The sequence below is a fragment of the Xyrauchen texanus genome, chromosome 37, assembly GCF_025860055.1.
Source record: "Xyrauchen texanus isolate HMW12.3.18 chromosome 37, RBS_HiC_50CHRs, whole genome shotgun sequence".
Lineage (NCBI taxonomy): Eukaryota > Metazoa > Chordata > Actinopteri > Cypriniformes > Catostomidae > Xyrauchen > Xyrauchen texanus.
The window spans coordinates 4,465,982-4,489,386 of record NC_068312.1 but is presented as its reverse complement, the minus strand read 5'-3'; the positions used below and the strand labels follow the sequence as shown (position 1 = coordinate 4,489,386).

The 23,405-nt window shown below is 46.4% G+C and overlaps 1 protein-coding gene across 1 annotated transcript in view; it reads left to right on the top strand.

Moving 5' to 3' along the window:
• Positions 1–23,405, top strand: part of bsna (bassoon presynaptic cytomatrix protein a) — a 253,160-nt gene that overhangs the window by 193,636 nt on the left and 36,119 nt on the right. The window contains exon 9 of the mRNA XM_052108105.1: positions 17,403–17,484. Coding sequence (XP_051964065.1) covers positions 17,403–17,484 — 82 coding nt within the window. The remainder of the gene's footprint in view (positions 1–17,402; positions 17,485–23,405) is intronic.

Genomic DNA, 23,405 nt, shown 5'->3' with positions numbered 1-23,405 from the left:
ACGTTGTGTCGGAGAAGCGACACTAGGGGTCTCTCTTGAGCGCCGATATTCACCTCTGACCTATTGAAAAGGGCCAATGAGAGTTGGCAGTCAGTATTTGCATACCCCGCACCCGCATACGGGTATTTAAGCGGGGCAAATACGGAAGTTTAGTCAGGATTTGGAAATGGAGGAGCTGGAAATGGTCCGGCCACAACAGTGGCTCGGTTCAGCGACATGGCGGAGGAAAGACACAACGTGTCGTTCCCTTCTTCGGGGAACGGAGGTTACATACGTAACCAAACGTTCCCCTTCTGTCGCTCTCTCCACGTTGTGTCGGAGAAGCGACACTAGGGGACCCATTCCAATCTTGCCATGCGCTGAACCGTGTACGTGAACCGCCGATACAGAGGCGGGCAGGGATTTCATCCAGTGCCGTGCATCGTCTGTACCTGGCTGCACGTACCCTTCCCCAATGCCCCATAAGAACATCGGAATCCTTCTAGTTACCCTGGGAGGGGAACAAGGCGATGTTTGCCAACATGGGAACGGGCCAGCCTGGCTGGGCCTCTTTTCTCTCTATGTTTCTCGCATAGAGCAATCACGGCCGGGGCCCTTACACGCATATAGGGAAGGGGTCTTACCCAGACCCTGCAGAGACCACACCTGCCCTTTTTCTTGGGGAGGAAAAGTGGTAGACACGTCACACGGCCGTCTTAGGGCTCGTGTGGAAAGTATGGTGCGGTGGAAGATCCAGCCTCGAAAGGGGGGAGTTGCTACAGCATGGTGACCGGGGCAGCTGTAACTGCCTAAGGGAGACAAGGGGGTCCGCTCGTAAGGGGACAGAACCGTGGAATTACACACAGGGGGAGTCCGAGCAGGAGGCCTTACCTGCGGAGCACCTATACCAGTACAGGGTAGCCATCAGGGTACCCGCAGTGGCTTGGGTCGGCGAGTTCCTCCGCTGAACCGCGGACCCGGAGGGCTGGGGAGGAATCGACCAGGGTCCCGACTCGGAGTGGGGCGCCCTGGGAAGAAGGTGCACTACTTTACCTTGACGTCAGGAAAAGGGCGCTGGGCGCAAGCGATCCACCCGGCCGGTCGGTCTACGTGTTACCGAGTTCTACGGGCTCGGACCTGACAAAACACGAGATGCAACCGACTCGACGCGGAGGTTGTAAAACCTCGCGAAGGTGTTGGGTGTTGCCCAACCCGCGGCTCTACAGATGTCTGCTAGGGAGGTGCCCTTGGCCAGTGCCCACGAGGACGCAACACCCCTTGTTGAGTGAGCTCGGACCCGCAAGGGTAGGGGCACAGACTGGGTGTGATAAGCCAGTGTGATGCCGTCGACAACCCAGTGGGCGAGCCTCTGTTTGGAGACGCATTCCCTTTCTGCCGTCCCCCAAAGCAGACAAAGAGCTGCTCAGAGCGTCTGGTGCTCTGTGTGCGGTCCAGGTAAATGCGCAGGGTGCGCACTGGACATAGCAACAAAAGGGCTGGGTCTGCCTCCTCCCGGGGCAGCGCTTTGCAGGTTCACTACCTGATCTCGGAAGGGTGTGGTAGGAACCTTGGGCACATAGCCCGGTCGCGGTCTTAGGATCACAGACGTATCTGCCGGACCGAACTCCAGGCAAGTGTCGCTGACAGAGAACGCTTGCAGGCCCCCGACCCTCTTGATAGAGGCGAGCGCGATCAGCAGGGCCGTCTTAAGAGAGAGGGCCCTGAGTCCAATTGATTCAAGCGGCTCGAAGGGAGGTCTCTGGAGTCCTGCCAAGACTACCGAGAGATCCCAGGAGGGAACTAGGCCTGGCCAGGAGGGATTCAACCTCCAGGCGCCTCTCAGGAACCTGAGGATCAAGTCGTGCTTACCCAAAGACTTGCCGTCTACAGGATCGTGGTGGGCGGCAATGGCGGCAACATACACCTTGAGGGTGGACAGGGACAGCCTCCTGTCCAGCCTCTCCTGTAGGAACAGGAGCACTGACTTGATCGCGCATCTCTGCGGGTCTTCAGTTCGGGAAGAACACATATCTGCGAACAAACGCCACTTTAGGGCATAAAGGTGCCTGGTAGAGGGGGCTCTGGCTTGGTTGATTGTATTCACAACGGTCGCCGGTAAGCCGGCTAGCTCTTCCGCATCCTGTCCAGGGACCAGACGTGGAGGTTCCAGAGGTCTGGGCGCGGGTGCCAGAGCGTGCCCCGTCCCTGAGAGAGGAGGTCCTTTCTCAGGGGAATTCGCCAGGGAGGAGCTGTCGCGAGAAGCCTGAGTTCCGAGAACCAAGTCCGAGTGGGCCAGTGGGGGGGCCACTAACGTGACTTGCTCCTCGTCCTCCCTGACCTTGCACAGCACCGGTGCAAGAAGGCTCACTGGGGGAAATGCGTACTTGCGCAGCCCCGAGGGCCAGCTGTGTGCCAGCGCGTCTGTCCCGAGGGGAGCCTCTGTTAGGGCGTACCAGAGCGGGCAGTGGGAGGTTTCCTGGGAGGCAAACAGGTCTACCTGGGCCTTCCCAAACCGTTCCCAAATCAGCTGGACCGACTGGGGGTGAAGCCTCCACTCCCCGCCAGGCAGGCGTTGTCGTGATAGCGTGTCCGCTACGACGTTGAGCTTGCCGGGGATGTGAGTGACTTGAGTCGCTGCTGGCTCCATAGGAGGAGACGGCGGGCGAGTTGTGACATGTGGCGGGAGCGTACGCCGCCTTGGCGATTTATGTACGCTCCCACCGTGGTGCTGTCCGATCTCACGAGGACATGTTTGTCCCGAACTAACGGGAGGAACTTCCTGAGAGCAAGAAGGATGGTCAGCAACTCCAGGCAATTGATGTGCCAATGCAGCGGGGCCCCTTTCCAACGGCCCGCTGCACACGGCACCCCACCCGGACCGGGAGGCGTCAGTTGTGACCAGAATGCTTCGGGACACCTGCTGCAGGGGCACTCCTGCCCGTAAAAAGCAGAGGTCTGTCCAGGGTCGGAGTGTTTTGAGGCAGGCGGGGGTGACCCTTACCCGATGCGTGCCGTGGTGCCATGCTTGTCTCGGGACTCGAGTCTGGAGCCAGTGCTGGAGTGGTCTCATATGCATCAACCCCAGCAGCGTGACCGCCGCGGAGGAAGGCATATGCCCCAGGAGCCTTTGGTAAAGTTTTAGAGGGACCACTGTGCCTGGCTTGAAGGAAGCGAGGTAGTCCAGCACTGACTGAGCACGCTCGCATGTGAGACGTGCTGTCATTGAGACTGAGTCTAACTCCAACCCGAGAAAAGAGATGCTCTGAACCGGAGTGAGCTCGCTCTTTTCCCAGTTGACCTGAAGCCCCAAGCGGCTGAGGTGCCGGAGCACCTGGTCTCTCGAGAGTGTACTAGGATGAGCCAGTCCTCGAGGTAGTTGAGAATGCAGATGCCGGCTACTCGTAGCGGGGCACGGGCTGCCTCTGCGACCTTCGTGAAGACGCGAGGGGACAGAGACAGGCCGAAGGGGAGGACTTTGTACTGAAACGCCTGGCCGTCGAACGCGAACTGTAAGAAGGGTCGGTGTCGTGGCAGAATTGAGACGTGGAAGTACGCGTCCTTCAGGTCTGCCGCTGCGAACCAATCTAGATGCTGAACGCCAGCCAGAATATTTCTCTGCGTGAGCATTTTGAACGGGAGTTTTAACAAGGCCCGATTGAAAACTCGCAGGTCCAGGATTGGTCGTAGGCCGCCGCCTTTCTTGGGTACAATGAAGTAAGGGCTGTAGAAACCCTTCCTCATTTCGGTTGGAGGGACGGGCTCTACCGTGCCCTTGGCCAAGAGGGTCGCGATTTCCGTGCGCAGGGAACTGGCATGCTCGCCGTGTACTGTGGAAAAGCGGACGCCCCTGAAGGGGGGCGGGAGCCAGGCAAACTGAATTGCGTAACCGAGTCGAATGGTCCGGTGCAGCCAGCGTGATGCGTTGGGAAGCGAAAGCCACGCTTCCCAGCTCTGTGCTAGGGGCACCAAAGGGACAAGTATTTTGGATGTACCCGGCGGGGCCTCGCAGCGGGGAGGAAAAGGTAATGCAGCGTCGGGCGGCTTCGTTACGGCCTGAGGCTGAGGTGCTGAGAATAGACTCAAAGCACTTACCTTGCTCCGCGCACCCGGCAGGGGGCGGGTTCGTGACTGAGGAGGAGGTCTGATGCTGGCGTCCTGTGGACTCGTCTGAACCGGCCGGCCGGGGGACAGTCGTGGGCAGGCGGAAGGCGGAATGCCGCGTCCGGTGTACCGGGACTATCGTAATCTGAAAGCAGATTGCCGTGAGAACGGCATTTGCGGGCCAGGTGACCCAGAGGCAAAGGAAATAGCTCTTATTGAGAATGTGGGTACCACAGCGCCCGTCAGGGGGTGTGGCAAATGAAAAAACAAAGGATTCTCCTCCCGGCCCTCCACCGGGGGACGGAGCGGTCTTACCACCTCCGGAGCTAACGTCTTCGGCTCTGGGTCGGCTGTCTCAGGAACGCTTGGGAGCCTTCCGGGTCCTAGAGGGGGTTCGTGAGACAGGGGGCGTGCGCCGCCTGCGGGGTGCTCGACGCTGGGGCTGAGAGCTGGGCCCGGGTTGAGGCGGAGCAGGAGCTGGTTTCTTCGCAGGGGGATGCCCTCGGCGGGCAGACGGGGCAGGGCCCGTAGTGGCAGGTCTGCGGCGGGGCATGATGCTTGAGAGATGGCCTCCGTCTGCTTCTTCACCGCGGAGAACTGTTGGGCGAAGTCCTCGACGGTGTCACCAAAAAGGCCAATCTGAGAGACAGGTGCGTCCAGGAGGTGGTTCTTGTCAGCCTCACGCATCTCGACCAGATTGAGCCAAAGATGGCGTTCCTGGACCACTAGGGTGGCCATCGCCTGTCCGAGTGCCTGCGCTGTGGCCTTCGTCGCTCTCAGGGCGAGGTCGGTCGCTGAGCACAGTTCCTGCAGCACATCAGGATCAGGTCCACCCCCGTGCATGTTTCTGAGTGCTTTGGCCTGGTGGACTTGCAGGAGGACCATCGCATGCAGGGCGGAGGCAGCGCGTCCAGCCGCACTGTAGGCCTTCGCGTTGAGCAAGGATGCTGTCCTACAAGGCTTGGATGGGGCATAGATGGTACGCAACTGCCCTATCGACCTGGGGAATCGCCCCGTATCCGTGGCGCTCTCCGCCGTCGAGGGTGGTGAGAGTGGAGCTCATCTGCTTCGGGCTCGGGAGGATAGACAGCCAGGCCGTGAGGCGAGCCGCTATCGCCGCGAGCGTGGACGGGGACCAGCGAGCGTGTCGGGGAACGGGAGGTTCGCGGGGGGCTACCCGGCGAAACTGCACCCGCTGCCGCCCCCAAATCGCCCCCAGCGCCAACCGCATTGTCCTCAATCCCGTGGGAAGAACGAGCAATGCGGGGTGCGGCTGGGGTGGCTTGCTTTCTGTTGAAAGCAAGCCGCGACCGCAACGTGGTCATGGTCATGTTCTCGCAGTGAGAACATGAACCATCCACAAACGCCGCCTCGGTGTGATCGCGGCCCAAATACACGAGACAGCGCCTGTGGCCGTCTGAAGCGGAGAGCACTCTACCGCATCCAGGAACAACACAGGGGTGGAAGGGCATCTTGAAAAAGACGCGTCCTGAAAAGGACGTTCAACGCCGCTGTGTTTTGCTCTTTTAGAGAAATTACTCTTTTAATAGGAATTTGCTCTTTTAAATACACAGTGTGTGTGTGTGTGTCTGCGCTGTCGAAGCGCTCAGGGGCAACAATGCACGGCGTGCAATGTGAAGGAGAAAGCCGCTGTTGTGCGCCGTCAAGATCCAACAGCATGCAGATCGTCAGAGGAAACAGGAATGTTTATAGTGGTGTGTAAACTCGCAGCAAACTGCAGACAGACCATCGGCTCCGAAGAAATTTTCTGACTAAACTTCCGTATTTGCCCCACTTAAATACCTGTATGCGGGGGCGGGGTATGCAAATACTGACTGCCAACTCTCATTGGCCCTTTTCAATAGGTCAGAGGTGAATATCGGCGCTCAAGAGAGACCCCTAGTGTCGCTTCTCCGACCCAACGTGGAGAGAGCGACAGAAGGGGAACTAAATATTCAGAGCAACTGGTTTAAAAAATGGCTAAACTTTGACAAATATTTGTCTTTTAAATTGCCTAAAAATATGTATAAATGTATACATAAATGTATACCTGTGACAGTGTATATATATTCAGCTACAGCATTGGGTTACAGACACCATTTAACAATAAGGGAATAACTGAATTGAAGGTAACAATATATATATATATATATATATATATATATATATATATATATATATATATATATATATATTGTAATAGTTACCCTGTCTTGTTTCACTGTTCCCTCTTGTTTGCCATTTTTGTCATTTTGTGCATTTCTTAGTTTTCACTTTTGTCCCTTATGTAACGCCATAGTCTGTTTGTTAGCGTTCGTGTTTTCCGTCATTGCTTTCACCTGTCCCTCGTTAGTTTGCTATTTGTTTCTGTTTATTACCCTGTCATCTTGTTTGAGTTCTATCTGTTCATTGGCCCCTGTTTTCCGCTGTCCATGTATTTAAACCCTGTCTGTTTGTTCAGTCGCTGTCTGTCGTTGTTTGTGAATGTTGTGTGGATCGTTTCATGTTTTGCTGTTCTGGCTCCCTGATATTAATTCGTGTTCGTGCCCCTTCGTGGATGTTTGTCAACTTGTGTTCACCCTTTGACTTTGAGTTTATTTTCCCCTCGAAGACGTTTCTTTTGTTCCCGTGCCTTTTCATCTGTGTACATAGGCCTATATATGAATAAAACTGCGTTTGGATCCGCATCTGCCGTCTCCCTTCTCCTGATTACCCATATCGTGACATAAATCAGTGGTGTAATTTGAGTTTAATGAGTTTTTAATCCATAAATCCTAATTCTCCCCCAAAATGCAAACATTTTGTTAATAACAAAATGTTTGTTAAACAATATGTGTTAACGTGATTGTAGTGTGATAAAAATCGCTTACTAACCATTTCTGTGTAAAGTTATAACCAATTTTACAACTTCATTGCCATGACGATGCAATGTCAACAAACCCTAAAATGACTATAAAATGACAATTTAAACAACTTTACAGCTCAAACAATGCTCAAATTTTAGGTGTGGCAAACAAAATATGTAAATAAATGTGTAATCGTGTATTTTGGAAAACAGGTTACACATTTTTGTACAGGAACAGTATGAGTGTTCCTCCAATATAAACAGAACACAATTAAAAACAGTTGGGCCAAAAGAAGTTAAATGAAGTAATTTTCAATCCTTTCAGTACAAACACCCCTCCTTTCTATGTAAATAGAATAACTCTGTATATAAACATCTTTTAGATGGAAATATAATTTGTTTTTTATTTTTGAACACAAATATACAATAAATACAAAAAACACTGCATACTGACATAATAAATTATACATATATACATTTACAAGTTTTCTAGTTGGCAAAATCACCATAACATATCTGAAATAAGTGCCAGGTTGTTCAGTTTATCCCAGTGCATTACTGCTCTCTGGTGTTTTAACCAGTCTTAAAGGAATATTCCAGGCTCAATACATGTTAAGCTCAATCGACAGCATTTGTTCCATAATATTAAATAATAATAATTTGGACTTTTCCCTCCTTTTCTTTACAAAAAGCAAAAATCTGGGTTATAGTGAGGCTCTTACATTGGAATGGGTAGGGGCCAATCCGTAAATGTTAAAACACACAATGTTTAAAAAGAAGAGCCAAAAGATGTAAACAATATGTGTGTTAACGTGATTTTAGTGTGATAAAAATCGCTTCCTAACCATTTCTGTGTAAAGTTATAACCAATTTTACAACTTCATTGCCATGACGATGCAATGTCAACAAACCCTAAAATGACTATAAAATGACAATTTAAACAACTTTACAGCTCAAACAATGCTCAAATTTTAACAGAAGAATTAATGTAAATGGTTCTATAAAATTATAAGCTTCACATTTCTGCCATTAAACCTTACAACATGTGTGCCTCACAGTAACCTTGATTTTTGCTTTTGCTTGATGCAGCATGCCTTGCATTTTTTCTCATTGTGCAGCAGCAGCAGCAGCAGCAGCATGTCCACATGCTTACTCAGTATGCATGTGTATTTTCTAGCAGTAGCACATCTCTTACTTGCTCTGCAGCAGCAGTTGCATAGCAGATCTAGTCCTGCAAGACCAATATCTATCAATGTCATATCCACATTCACATGCTAAATCTTTACACAAATTGACATGACTGAACAATAAAACAGGTTCATGACCAGTATTGCGTAACTTTATTTTTAAAAGTAACTCATTAGAATATTGTGTTACTCCTTAAAAAAAAAAACTTGATTAAAAAGTTATTTTTATGGAAAGAAAAGAGTTACTTTGCTTTTGCGTTACTTTTGTGTTACTTTTTTCTCACGGCCACTTTTTCTTCTGCTATGCTATGCATTCCATACAAATAAGCCATGCATTCCAAACAATAGACATTACAGGTTTTGCTAGCTACTGTAAAACACTCCTGTCAAAACAACATAGTAAACAAACAGATATTTAGAAATGACTTCACATCATATATATAACAAAGAATCAATAACATGAATATGCATGATTTGTTTGTCCATCAACATGGCAGCCAATATGAATAATTAATTAACTCGTAATAGCGATAAGAGCTAAATTGGTTTACGAATGAGAGTTTGCTTGACAGAAATTATACTGAATCATTGAGTTAATTTTTTAATTAATAAAACTATAAAATTGTACTGTACATATAAAATCTTAATTCAACATTAATATTAGACCTCTCTTGCCTACATTCATGTTTAATAGGTTGAGTGTTAAGTTATTTGTTTGCACCGAACTTCATTATAAGTATTAACATTAATATTATGATAATAGGCTGTAGGTTTACTATATATTTTATTTTAAGATTAGTTTTAATGGTATTTACCATGATCTGTGCATGCTAATTTTATTTTACTGTATGTCATGTGAACTGAATATAATTCCATTAGCTGTCCTTTTCTGCATATCACAGCACCGTTTTGTGGTGTGTTTTGCATAACATGGTGGCTCATTTTAGCTTTTTTTTTTTTTAAACATTTGTTTATTGATTTTTTCAGTGACATAACAAAATCAAGAGGTAACAATTCGGGAGTCAAAACAGTGTCAAGTACAACTAACAAGAAAGGAGAAAAAAATAAAAATAAAAAATAAATAAATAAATAAACAGAACCAAACAAAAACACAAAAAACAAAAAAAAAAAAAAAAAAGGTCACCCACTGCTAAATAAAAGCCCAATATGTTCGCTTACAGAGAGATAAATAAAAAAACATCCCAGCATGCTACAAATTCACACAAGAAAGAACTCACAACCATGTATCGAGCACCTAACTTTTGCCAACTTCACAAACTGAAGGATGTCCCTGATCCAAGACGAGTGAGAAGGCGGTGCAGGAGACTTCCACCTCAATAAAATCAAACGTCTAGCCAATAAGGAGATAAAGGCTACAAAGTCAGCTTTATATTTAGGAAGCTGCAAAGTAGGAGGTAAAACCCCAAACAAAGCGGTACATGCTGTTGGATCAAAATGAACCCCCGTACAAACAGAAATAGAATTAAATATCTGCGTCCAAAAATTATGTAGTGAAGGGCAAGACCAAAACATATGGGCATGGGTAGCTGGAGCCTGACGACATCTAATGCACATGGGATTGACATCATTATAGATTTTGGAAAGCCTAACTCGAGTGAGATGGGTACGATGTAGAATTTTGCACTGGGTCAGACCATGTCTAGCACAAATTGAAGAGGAGTGAACCCGACGCAAAATGGCATCCCACAGCTCCTCCGAGATCCCCTCCCCTAGATCCTCCTCCCATTGGATTTAAATTTTATGCTGCGGGGTAAGCTGCAAAGAATAGATAAGATTGTATAAACATGAAATAGCACCCTTAATGGTAGGCAATGGGGTTAAAAAGGAGTCAATTAGAGAGGCCTCTGGGAGATTTGTGATGTTGGGGCTAAGATTGCGAATGAAACTTCGAACTTGAAGATATCTAAAAAACTGCTGCCTAGGCAAATGGAATTTCTCGGAGAGTTGCTGGAATGATACAAATATACCAGCAATATACAAGTCCCTAAATGCCTTGATGCCGTAGTCAGATCACAAAGAAAAAGCCCCATCAATTAAGGAAGGGTGAAAAACAGGGTTAGTTGATAAAGGTGCTAGGAAAGAGAAGGTCTGTAGACCAAAATAGCGTCAAAATTGCTTCCAAATTTTAAAAGTGGATTTAACTAAGATATTATTGCAAAAAAGGGAGGGAGAAAAGCTAAGAGGAGCGTGAATGAGAGCAGTCAACTAAGCAGGTTTAACAGAAAACATCTCCATACTCAGCCATGTAGGAGAAACTGGTGCCCCCTCCAGAGAAATCCAAAGCTGAATTACTCTAAGGATGGAAGCCCAGTAATAAAACCAAGTTAGGAAGGGCCAAGCCCCCAAGGGTCTTAGGTCTCTGCAACAGCTCCTTTCGCAAACGAGGGACCTTCCTGTTCCAGATAAACTCAGTGATTGATTTGTCTAATTTGTGAAAAAAAAGACTGAGGGAGAAAGATGGTATAAACTGGAAGAGATAAGACAATTTGGGAAGGATATTCATCTTAACCGAATTGACCCTGGCCACAAGGGAAAGAGGCAACAGTGACCACCATTGAAAGTCCATCCGTATCTGATCTAACAAGGGGGCAAAATTATAATCAAACAAATCTTCAAATCGGTCACAAATCCAGATACCAAGGTATTTAGCCAAATGGAACAATTTTGAATGGGAAACCCTGAGCAGCATTCTGGGCACCTTGATTTAAAGGAAACAGCTCACTCTTGTCCAAATTTAGTTTATAGCCTGAAATCTGACCAAATGAACTAAGGATGTCAAGAGAAGCTGGAACTGAGATAGAGAGATTGGACACATATAGTAATAAATCATCGGCATAGAGGGAGACCTTCTGTTCAAGACCATATCTTGTAATTCCAGTGATGCGTGGCTCTAAACGAAGCGCAATAGCCAGAGGTTCAATAGCAACAGCAAATAAAAGAGGACTCAGAGGACAGCCCTGACGAGTGGAGCGGTGCAAAGGGAAATACTCTGAATGGGTGTCATTAGTTCTGACTGAAGCCACAGGGGATGAATATAGCAACTTAATCCAAGAAAGGAACTCCTGGCCAAAACCAAATTTCTCCAAAGCGTAGAAAAGGTAGTTCCACTCCACTCTGTCAAAAGCCTTCTCCACGTCTAATGAGATTACGGCTTCCGGCCCCATTGACGTAGAAGGATTATAAACAACATTGAGAAGTCGTCTGAGATTAAAGAACCCATCTCTGTTCTGGACAAAACCTATCTGATCAGGAGAGATTATTAAAGGCAAAACAGATTCCAGTCGCATAGCTAATAATTTGGACAGAAGTTTTAAATCTACAGATAAAAGACTAATTGGACGATAACTTGAGCAGGACAGAGGGTCCTTATTCTTTTTTAAGAGTAATGATATGGAGGCCTGATTTAGAGTCTGAGGTAATTTAGAAAGAGTAAGAGATTCATTGAACATTTCTATCAAAACTGGTGCTAATTTGTCAAAAAAGGTCTTGTAAAACTCCGTCGGAAAAACATCCGGGCCTGGACATTTTCCAGACTGCATAGAAAATGTTGCCCATTTAAGGTCATCTATGGTGATTGGCCCCTGTAACTGCTCAGCAATATCAGCATCTACCTTAACCAACTCCAGTGAGTCAAAAGAACTATCCAGGGCAGACAGATCAGACCATACCTCAGAAGTCTATAAAGAAGAGTAAAACCGTTTAAACTGATCATTAATTTTTTTAGGATCGGTAGTGACGCCAGAAGGAGTATTAATTTGTGAAATCTGCTGAGAGGAGGAAGCCTGTCGAAGCTGATGGGCCAAAAGTTTGGTCGCCTTATCCCCAGATTCATAATAACCATATTTAGCCTTAAATAAGAGCTCCTCAACCTCTTTAGTAGAAAGAACATCAAACTCAGCCTGAAGAGAGAGACGATCCTTATATATGTTAGGGGATGGGGAGGAAGCATAGATATTATCCAGTTGGGAGATTCGTAACCTCAATTCCTTTAAAAAACAAATCCTTTGTTTATTCTCATAGCTGCTGTATGAAATAATTTCACCTCTAATGTATGCTTTCAAAGTCTCCCAAAGAAGGGAGGCTGAGATCCCTGGAGTACTGTTGGTAGTAAGAAAAAGTCAATTTGATTAGAAACAAACTTAACAAAATCCTCATTAGATAGCAGGCGCGTATTGAGACGCCAGGGGGGGCACGTACGTTCGCGCTCCTGTATGAATAACTCCAGTGTGGTCGGGGCATGATCTGATATTAGAATAGTATCATAAGAGCAAGATTGAACAGAATGGAGAAAGCGGTTATCCAGGAGAAAATAATCAATACGAGAAAAGGAGTGATGTACATGAGAGAAAAAAGAATACATTTTACCAGACGGATTAAGAAAGCGCCATGGATCAGAGACCGAGAACTCATCCATAATGGATAAAATGGTCTTAGAAGACTTTGAGGGCACTCCTGGTCTAGTAGAAGACCGATCTAATACCGGATTAAGCCAACCTTTGAAGTCACCCCCCATAATAAGTAGATGTGTGGACATGTCAGGTAATTTGGCGAACAATTGATGGAAAGCAATTGTCATCATCCCAGTTTGGCCATACACATTAGCCAGAATCACAGAATTACTATATAGCTGACCCGTTACAAACACAAACCTTCCGTTGGGGTCAGCTTTTACATTAGAGCACACGAAAGGAACCGATTTGTGAATCAAAATTGCAACACCCCTAGATTTACAATTAAAACTAGAATGGAAAACTTGACTGACCCACCTCCTCTTTAATCTGATATGGCTGGAAGATTTTAAGTGAGTTTCTTGAAGTAAAACAATATGGGCTCCTAATTGTTGAAGATGGTGAAGAACTTTGCTACGTTTAATAGGCTGATTTAGACCATTACAGTTCCAGCTAACAAATTTGAGTCCTAGCCATGATTGTCGAGGCATCCTAGACTGCTGCATGCCAGTCAAGTATTAGTGTACACTGCATCATGGAATGTATAACAGTCACAGAAATAAATTAAAACATGGGTGACCTGATTAAACAAAACACAAAACACACAAGGAGAGAAAAAGGGAGAACTCCTCACCCACCCACCCACCACCCCACGAGCTGAAGCGTCTTCCCAAATAAGTGCAAATCCCACAATCTACCAAAAACATCCTAACACACTCCGTTAACAGCACAAACCAGTAGTGCTCATGCGAGTTTGTGATAAAGCATAAAATAAATATATAAACACACACAGTAGCAAAATATGAAAAGTGACTCAAGTCCAAGTGACACGAATTTAAACATCAGAAACCGGGTTAAATTAACCCCCAGTTTACCAAACAAACTGCCAGCCGCTTTCAAACTGTAGCTCCAGAAGAGACACCAGACTTTAAGTTCACCTTGACAAAGTCCATTGCAGTGGCTGGGTCCTCAAAGGTGTGTGTAGCTCCACCGGGAAGAGTGATCTTTAGAGTCGCAGGAAACCTCAATCCAAACTTCACTCCAGAACATGAATGTAACAGACGTATAACGTCCGCGAATGCAGCGCGTTTCTTTGCAACTGACTAAGTGTAGTCAGAAAAGAGAAACAGTTTCTTGCCTTGATGGAGAAGAGGAGCCTCGCTAGCCCGGAGTAAAATGTCATTCCTCACGTGAAAAAAGTGCACACAAATCACAAAGGGTTGGGGTGGTTTACCATCACTGGGCTTGGATCGGAGAGTGCGATGCGCACGATCAAGTAGGGGCAACTCCCCCAGACCGAGGGAGTCCATCAGCAGCTGGGCAATAAATTTGGTTGGGTGCACACCTTCGGCCCCTTCCGGCACACCTACCAGCCATATGTTGTTCCTCCTCACTCTACCCTCCAAGTCCTCACATTTGTCGGCCAGCAGTTTAACCTCGGATTTTCAGCGTGGAAACTGTTGAATCCAGTGAAGTTAGCAGGTCACTATGGTCAGTGCACGCGCGCTGCAATTCTGTGATAGCTTGATCATGAGAGCTAAGTTTTTGTTGCATCGGTTCAATTGCGTGTCTAAGCTCCTCTCTTACCGAAGAAATGTCCTCTCGAAGCTCGCAAGACAGCAAGTCTATTTTTCCGCAAATGTCCCCTTTCAACTGGTCTAACATAGCCTGAAGGTGATCCAAATTAGGCGCACACTCTGGGTCTGTGAACACCTTCGGTGGAGATGCGGGCTCAGTCGAGGGAGAAGCCTTAGTACGACCTGTGCGAGCCGAGTTTCCACGTGCAGACGACATTGTCGATTGAGATTCCCCCGAAACACACCAAAACTGACAAAGTAATTGTCACAAATGTACACCGGCCAAATTAGTGAAAAGAAACTGTGTTAAAAAGTTAAAATAAACACAAACTCGCGGAGCAAAAGGGAGACACGTCCTACATGCTCGGTGTCCCACGTGACCCCCGGCTCATTTTAGCTTATCGCTAAACCGACCCACCAGCCCGCCCGGTATGCAAGATTACCTGTCCAGCCCTGACCTTTAATTTCCCACAGTTGTCATCATTTTCCATTTATTTAATTATAAGATGAAGATCTGCTGTAACAGAGGTGTACAATGATAGGAGTTACATGGCCGTGTGTTCCTTTCTCATTTGATGTGGCATTAAAACTTGTCATGTTGGTACAGTAGGGTCCGTCTGCCTCCAGCAGCTTGGTACGGAATGAAATTATGTTGTTTTAATTGAAGATCATGTGTCTGACTATACATTATAGATGCTCATGATCTCAGCATTAGGGAAAAGTAACAGATCTCTTCCTTGTTAATAAGAAGCTGTAAAAGGTCCCTAATGAAAGGCAAAACAAAAATTTTATTTAGTGTTGGACCATGTACAGTTTCTGATGGAGCAGAGGAGGCTGAGCATCAGAAAGATACATCTTTTCATTGAATCACCTGACCACCAGCTAAATGAGGGCACTGTGGGTGACTCTAAATGACAGCATGTCTCATTTATATTTTCAGATAATAAAGGGAGTACAATGAATAAGTCTGAAAATGTGTGCATTTATATGTACAGTAGCCTACATGAGTTAGAGTGATAAGAAATAAAATCTCTAACCTCTATATCTGTGGTCTGTGAAATTATCACATATTATCTAGTTAGTGAAGAAGAATAACAAGTGATAAATTTCTTAAGCTTTTAATTGGCAGACATTACATACATATTGGTACTATGAAATGTAATTTTATATATTTATATTTATATAACATTAATATTCATTGACTGAAGTAACTGTAAATAGAATAAGGGTGCTACAACAATTTTATTCTATGAAATTTATAGAATAAAAATAATTTGTTAGAAGGGCTAAATATTAATACATAAAGCCCTGTCTTCACAGTGAAGAGTGTGTGGTACTTTCCAATGTGTTCTGCATTAAAAAATATAACAATATTAAAACCTTTCCATTAAAAGTTATAGCAAAATGTACACAGTTTGTTCACTTTTGAATGCAAATCTGTGGTGTGAGAATGGAAATGCCTGAGTAAATAATATTTGTGAGGTAAAGTAAAGATTGCAGTTAACTGTTATATATTGCTTTAAAAGTATAATATTGTGCGTAATCTGATTTTTTACGCCCACTGTGTCGCTATTAAAAGGGCATGCATGCGCTGACAGGCTCTGAAATACGTACACATTTTTCAGGCTCTGAAAAATCGTACTAATACAGTCAGGTCCATAAATATTGGGACATCGACACAATTCTAATCTTTTTGGCTCTATACACCACCACAATGGATTTGAAATGAAACGATCAACATGTGCTTTAACTGCTGACTTTCAGCTTTAATTTGAGGGTATTTACATCCAAATCAGGTGAACGATGTAGGAATTACAACATTATATGTGCCTCCCACTTTTTAAGGGACCAAAAGTAATGGGACAGATTAACAATCATAAATCAAACTTTCACTTTTTAATACTTGGTTGCAAATCCTTTGCAGTCAATTACAGCCTGAAATCTGGAACGCATAGACATCACCAGACGCTGGGTTTCATCCCTGGTGATGCTCTGCCAGGCCTCTACTGCAACTGTCTTCACTTCCTGCTTGTTCTTGGGGCGTTTTCCCTTCAGTTTTGTCATCAGCAAGTGAAATGCATGCTCAATCGGATTCAGGTCAGGTGATTGACTTAGCCATTGCTTAACATTCCACTTCTTTCCCTTAAAAAACTCCTTGTTGCTTTCGCAGTATGCTTCGGGTCATTGTCCATCTCTACTGTGAAGCGCCGTCCAATGAGTTCTGAAGCATTTGGCTGAATATGAGCAGATAATATTGCCCAAAACACTTCAGAATTCATCCTGCTGCTTTTGTCAGCAGTCACATCATCAATAAATACAAGAGAACCAGTTCCATTGGCAGCCATACATGCATACGCCATGACACTACCACCACCATGCTTCACTGATGAGGTGGTATGCTTTGGATCATGAGCAGTTCCTTTCCTTCTCCATACTCTTCTCTTCCCATCACTCTGGTACAAGTTGATCTTTGTCTCATCTGTCCCTAGGATATTGTTCCAGAACTGTGAAGGCTTTTTTAGATGTTGTTTGGCACCTCTAATCTGGCCTTCCTGTTTTAAACCAATATTTATGGACCTGACTGTATCTACCTGAAATAAACTAAATCTGGATCATAATCTACTCCGGAGCAGGTTATGTTCAGAGAGTAAATTGCTATGGCTACTATCATACCCTGAAAGTTCCCTCAGTTTTTGGAACAGAAAGCTGAGGTTATAGAGTAAACTATGTCGCATAACCTGTTTTCTGGAATACCCCCCAGAACATGACCTAAACTTGACATAAATAAACTTGACTTGACTATAAACAATGACTTGACTTGACTAGACCAATAGCATGAACACTGTTGCACCAACATTACATAAATAATACCTGAATGTGGGCTTAAATACACAGAAATGTGTAACAAGATAAGACTCAAACATGAACCAATGAAAAGACATGGCTATAAACCAAGTAGAACAAAACTCATGAAACACGAGGATCACATTACAAGACGGAAGTCACACTACAAAATATATGACATGAAACAAGAACCTAATTTCAAAAGAAAAGACATTAAATACAAAACATGAACAAAAACACACATAAACATTACAGTTTCACCATATTTCCATGTGTAATATTTATTTCTCTTACAAACATTACATATAATAACATTTAACTGAACAAACATTTTTAAAGAGTTTTGATATATTGTTTAAATTTTTACATTGACCACTTGTCTTTTCTCCAATAGATTAAGCCAGAGCCTGCCACTGCTATTGGAGCAAAAGCAGTCCCCATTCACCCTGCCAAAACCGCACAACCCCCGCTCACAGGAATAGGTAAATGTTCTCAAATTCTACACCATTTATCTTTTAAAAAAGGATTCTGTAACAATGTAGTGCTGCCTGTAATTTATTATAACACCTTCCTATTATGCAATTCTTAAAGTCATTCCTGCAAGACTCCACTGTCTTTTAAACATATTTTACTAGATTCCCCTTCTGTCACTCACTCGAAATTGTGTCGAATGTAGTGTCACAAGGGGTCTTTCTTGAGAGCCTTGCATACCTCTGAACTTGAGAAAAGGCCAATGAGAAATTGGCAGACATACGGGTATAAAGGGAAGCGGGCGTGCGTCTGTCAGCCAGATTGTTTCTTCGGAGCCGAGCGGTTGTGAAGCAGCAAGCTGAGTCTCACTACTGTTCCACTCACCTCTATCAGAGCATTGCTGTTGGATCTAGGGCATGTTACCAACGACTTTCTCCCTCTCTGCACGCTGCGCAGTCCACGCCCCTGGGCGCTTAGACATCGCTTTTCTTTTAGAGGTATACACTCTTTTACAGAAGTACCTTTCCCCTCTAAAAGAGAGTATTTTCAGTCACAAAAGAGCAATACACCGTTGGCGTTGAACGTCCTTTTCAAGGTGCGTCTTTTTAAAGATGTCTGACTACCTCTGTGTAGTTCCTGGATGCGGTCATTTTCTTTCCGCTCCTGCCGGTCATAAGTGCTGCCTCGCGTGTCTGGGATGCGATCACATGCGATCACGCAGCATTTATGATTAGTTTATGTTCTCATTGCGAGAACATAGCCATGGAAATGTTGCGATCGCGGCTTTCTCCCGTCCACTTCAGCCACCCCCCCCCCACCCCCACACACACTGTGGCTTCTTCTTACAGGATTAAGGCCGGCACGGCTGGCGATGAAGGCGATTTGGGGAGAGCAATGTACACACCCATGGCAATGGCAAACCACATGCCCCCCCAGCACGCTCGTTTGCTTCACTCTGGATCTGATGTAAGACCAGCTTGCCTCACAGACAGTCTGTTGTCTCACTCGGACCCCGTGATCTGGATGATGATTGCGCCGCTGCATCGGAGAGCGTCACAGTGGCATCTGGTGCTAAAGACTCGTCTGGGCTGCCACCTTCAGGTCTACTCGCCTGGTCTAAGGCTGACATGTGGATGTCCGCTATGTTTTCCCAGGCCGCCATGAGTGCAAGGCTGGACTGGAAACTTCCGCCCCCCCCCCCACCCGGTTCTCCCCTCCAAGGCCTGTAGGATTACTTCGTTACTGACTTCGAAAGCCTACAGCGTTGCTGGACAGGGCACCTCCGCCCTGCATGCCATGGCTCTCCTGCAAGTCCACCAAGCCAAGGCACTTAAAGATCTGCACTTGGGTAGTCCTGACCCCAACATGCTGCAGGAATTGCGCTCTGCCACTGACCTCGCTGTCAGAGCCACGAATGTCACAGCGCGGGCACTGGTGCAGGCGATGGCCACCCTCGTGGTTCAGGAACGTCCCCTATGTCTGAACATGGTCCAGATGCGCAATGTTGACAATGCTCGCTTTCTCAATGCCCCAGTCTCTTCAGCGACACCATCGACGACTTCGCCCAGCAGTCTTCGGTGGTAAGGAGGCAGACGGAAGCGATCTCGCACATCATGCCGTGCCCCGCCGAGGGCATCCCCCTGCATCTAGGCAACAGGCAGCTCTGCCTCAACCCGGGCCCAGGTCTCAGCCCCGCAGTCGAGTACCTCCTCTAGGACCCGGAAGGCTCCTAAGCACTCCTGAGATGGAAGAACCAGGGAGTCAGACGTTCCCTCCGGAGCTGGTACAAAGACCACTCCATCCCCCAGTGGAGGGCTGGCAGGAAAATCCTTGTTTTCCCACATTGTAAATAAAATGGCAATTTCCTCACTTCCTGGGTCATCTAGCCGGTGCGCGCCGTTCTCATGGCACTCCGGCACCAAAAACCACAGTCCCAGCTCCCCGGTCGCAGTTACTTTGCCTCCGGACGGCGACTGCCCATCCCCGGCAGGCCGGCGCTGACGAGTTCTGAGGCCGTCTTCACAGGACCCCTGCCAGGAGCAAGGTAAGTGCTTTGAGTCTTTTCTCCAGTCTGCAGAAAACATTGGAAACCAATCTGATGCAGTCCGCATCACGCAACCTTCCTACGGTTCACGTTCGATGGCCAGCAGAAGCAGCCCTTGCCTCGCTACGGGAAGTGGGCATCCGCATACTCCATTAACACAATAATCAAGTAAAACAGTTCCAGAGGCTCCTAGGGCATATGGCATATGGCTCGGGTTGATGCATATGAGACCGCTTCAGCACTGGCTTCAGACTCGAGTCCCGAGATCGGCATGGTGCCTAGGCAGATACCTTGTGTGTTAATCAACCCTTCGTGCCATCAGACTTTCGACCCTTGGACAGACCTCTGTTTTCTGAGGACTGGAGTCCCCCTACAGCAGGTGTCCAGATGTGTCATGGTCACCACAGATGCCTCTCAACTGGGTTGGGGCACTGTGTGCAATGGGCACACAGTCGCTGGCTCCTGGACAAGGCCCCAGCTGCGTTAGTACATCAACTGCCTAGAGTTGCTGGCGGTATTCCTTGCCCTGCGGAGGTTTCTCCCGCTGATTCGGGGCAAGCACGTCTTTATCCATTCAGATGGCACCGCGACGGTAGCGTACGTAAATCGCCATGGCGCCATGCACTCTCGTCATATGTCACAACATCTCCTCCCTTGGAGTCAGCAGCGACTCAGATCGCTGCAAGCCATTCATATCTAGCAGCAATAGGTCTCGCTCAGTGGAGAGTGGAGGCTCCCCCCCAGGTGGTCCAGCTGATTTGGTGCCGGTTCGGCATGGCACAGGTAGATCTCTTTGCCTCCCAAGACAATTCCCACTGCCCGTCTGGTACTCCCTAACAGAGGCCCCTTTTGGGACAGACGCGCTGGCACACAGCTGGCCCCGGGGGCTGAGCTAGTACGCATTTCCTCCAGTGAGCCTTCATGCACTTGTGCTCTGCATGGTCAGGGAGGACGAGGAACAAGTCACCTTAGTGGCTCCTTACTGGCCTAGTCGGACTTCGTTTTTGGATCTCATGCCCCAAATTCCCACGAGGAAGGACCTTCTTTCCCAGGTACGTGTCACCCTGTGGCAACCAAGCTAGAGCGCCCTCTACCAGGCAGCTTTACACCCTAAAATGGTGCTTGTTCACAAATTGGTGTTCTTCCCGGTCTGAAGACCCGCAGAGATGCGCAGTTCGGTCAGTGCTTTCATTCCCGCAAGAAAGGTTGGAGGGGAGGCTGTCCCCTTCCACCTTGAAGGTGTATGTAGCCGCTATCACAGCCCACCATGATGCAGTGGATGGCAAGTCCTTGGGTAAGCATGACTTGATTATCAGGTTCCTTAGAGGTGCCCGGAGGCTGAATCCTCCCCGGCCGAGCCTGTTCCCCACCTGGGATCTCTCATTGGTCCTTTCGGGTCTTCAGAGACCCCCCTTCAAGCTGCTTGCCTCAGTTGAGCTCAAGGCCCTCTCCTTGAAAACGGCCCTCCTGATTGTGCTAGCTTCCATCAAGACAGTTAGGGACCTACAAGTGTTCTCTGTCAGCAACACTTGCCTGGAGTTCGGTCCGGCAGATACTCACGTCTTCCTAAGACCGGGACCAAGCTACGTGCCCAAGGTTCCTACGACCCCCTTCAGGGTCCAGGTGGTGAACCTGCAAGCAAGCTGCAGGAGGAGGCAGACCCAGCCTTCGTTGCTGTGTCCGGTACATGCTTTGCGTATCTATTTGGACTGCACACAGAGCTGTAGATGTTCTGAGCAGCTCTTTGTCTGCTTCGGTGGATGGTGGAAAGGGAATGCTGTCTCCAAACTGAGGCTGCCCGCTGGGTCGTCGTCGCCATTTCCTTGGCCTTCCAGACTCAAGCCATGCCCACCCCCTTGTGGGTTCGAGCACACTCGACGAGAAGTGTGGCATCCTTGTGGGCATTGGCCAACGGCACCTCCCTAAGCAGACATCTATGGAACAGCCGACCGGGTTCTGCTTGCACTTAGCGCCCTTCACCAAAGTGATCCAGTGTGCTCTCTCTCCCAGGTTAGCCATGAAGCTCTCGCTTCCTGGATGTTATTCCTCCCTAGCCTTCTGGCCTGTGAATTCAGCTGAGGAATTTGTGACCAGACCTACTATGAGCCTCAAGTGCTCTGTACTGGGGTAGGGCTCCACAGGCCTAATTCCCTATTCAGGCAACTCTCTGTGATGTATTTTTGGCAGACCCAAGTCTCCCTTGGGCAGTCCATCTGCGCTTGTAGAGCTCCTCCCTCACCAGGTAGGACCTGCCACCGCGCCACTTCCACGTGTGGCTTTACAACCCATTTGACGTATTGGCCATATATGTTACCTCCCCCCAGTCTGGGCAGGATGTTGTCTCCGCAGGGACTTTTCCCCCTGAAAGAATAGGAATGGAAAAGATCACATTCCCCAATGCATTTCATAGCATTACGAGAAACATAGAGAGAGAAAAGGCCATGGCTGTCCGGCTTTCTCACATGATAGTTATGTCACCTGTTCCCCCCTTAGGGGTGCTGAGAACCTACGGTCTGTATATGACACGTTTTTCTGGGGGCGTTGGAGAGGGTTACGTGCGGCCGATACAGTTGCTCTAGCACACAGTAGCTTGCTTGCACCTTGTGTCAGCAGTTCACATAACACGGTTTCTTGAGGCTCTCAAGAAAGACCCCTTGTGTCACCACATTCAACAAAACGTCTCATTCCCTCCACCAGGGAACGGAGGTTACAACAGTAACCATCACATTTTTGAAGCAATTAGGCAACGATTTTATTTAAAAAAAAAACACAAGGATGTGTTTAGTAAAATGTTACCTAGAAAAGTGTTAGAATATTGATCACATGTGCATTTTAAACATCTTACATAATTTTTACCCCACTGTATTTATTTAATTAATATATACATTATAGTTCTTTATGTACTTGTTGATAAATACTTGAACAACACTGTTCTTGCCATGAGAATGACATTAGCTGCAGAAATGGCTCTAAGCAATTATTTACCTTCCTACCAACTTATTATACAATTCTTAGAAACATGAATTTAGTCTCATGTAGCCAGATTTTGGGCTATAAGGGGTAAGTTGTCATAGTGGAACCTGCCATTAAACCTATGGTGTAGGTTTAATGTGAACATGGAGGTACCATATTTCCCCCTCACCCCCCATTACTACCACCAAAAACTAAATCTACAGCACACTTTAAGTGTATGCTCTATTAGACAGCCTATTATGATTTTCAACAAAATTCTGGATGTAAAACCATTATGAGGCACAAAATAATTATTTAACAAAAATGAAAAACGTAACAAAAATATCAAAACATTGTTTTGGCCAAAAAATATTGTAACTGATCAATTGTATACATTTATGACATTAAAAAAATATGACAACATGCCCTGACTTTCATGAAAAATAACTGTCCTAAGAATATTTTTAAAACTTTTAGTTAAAATCTTTGAAATAATGTATGCCAGTGTGTATTGATTAAGATCACTTTTTTACATAAGATCTATAACAAAAATATGATAGTGAAAATTTACTTGGGAGGGTAAAATTCACAAAACTTATTCTAATTTTAAAAGGTTTTGAACTAGATGTTTGAAACCAACACTGCACAATTAGACTTTTGACTCCAAATCTTATCATTAGGCTACTGATAGCCATTGTGACCAATGCCCTGTGTGACAACTAGCACAGGTCTCCCATACATGTTACTGTTTTGATCATGGATATCTAGTTTACTCACCTCTGAGTGAATAAAACAAAACTCTTGGTAACTTTTAAAGATTTAATGCCAACAACCTGGCAATCTTGGACAGATCCAGTGATAAGTTATTTCTCAGAAGGGGTTATTGTACCAGTCTAGTACCTTGTGAACACAACTTTGCTAAAAACAGGTGCACCC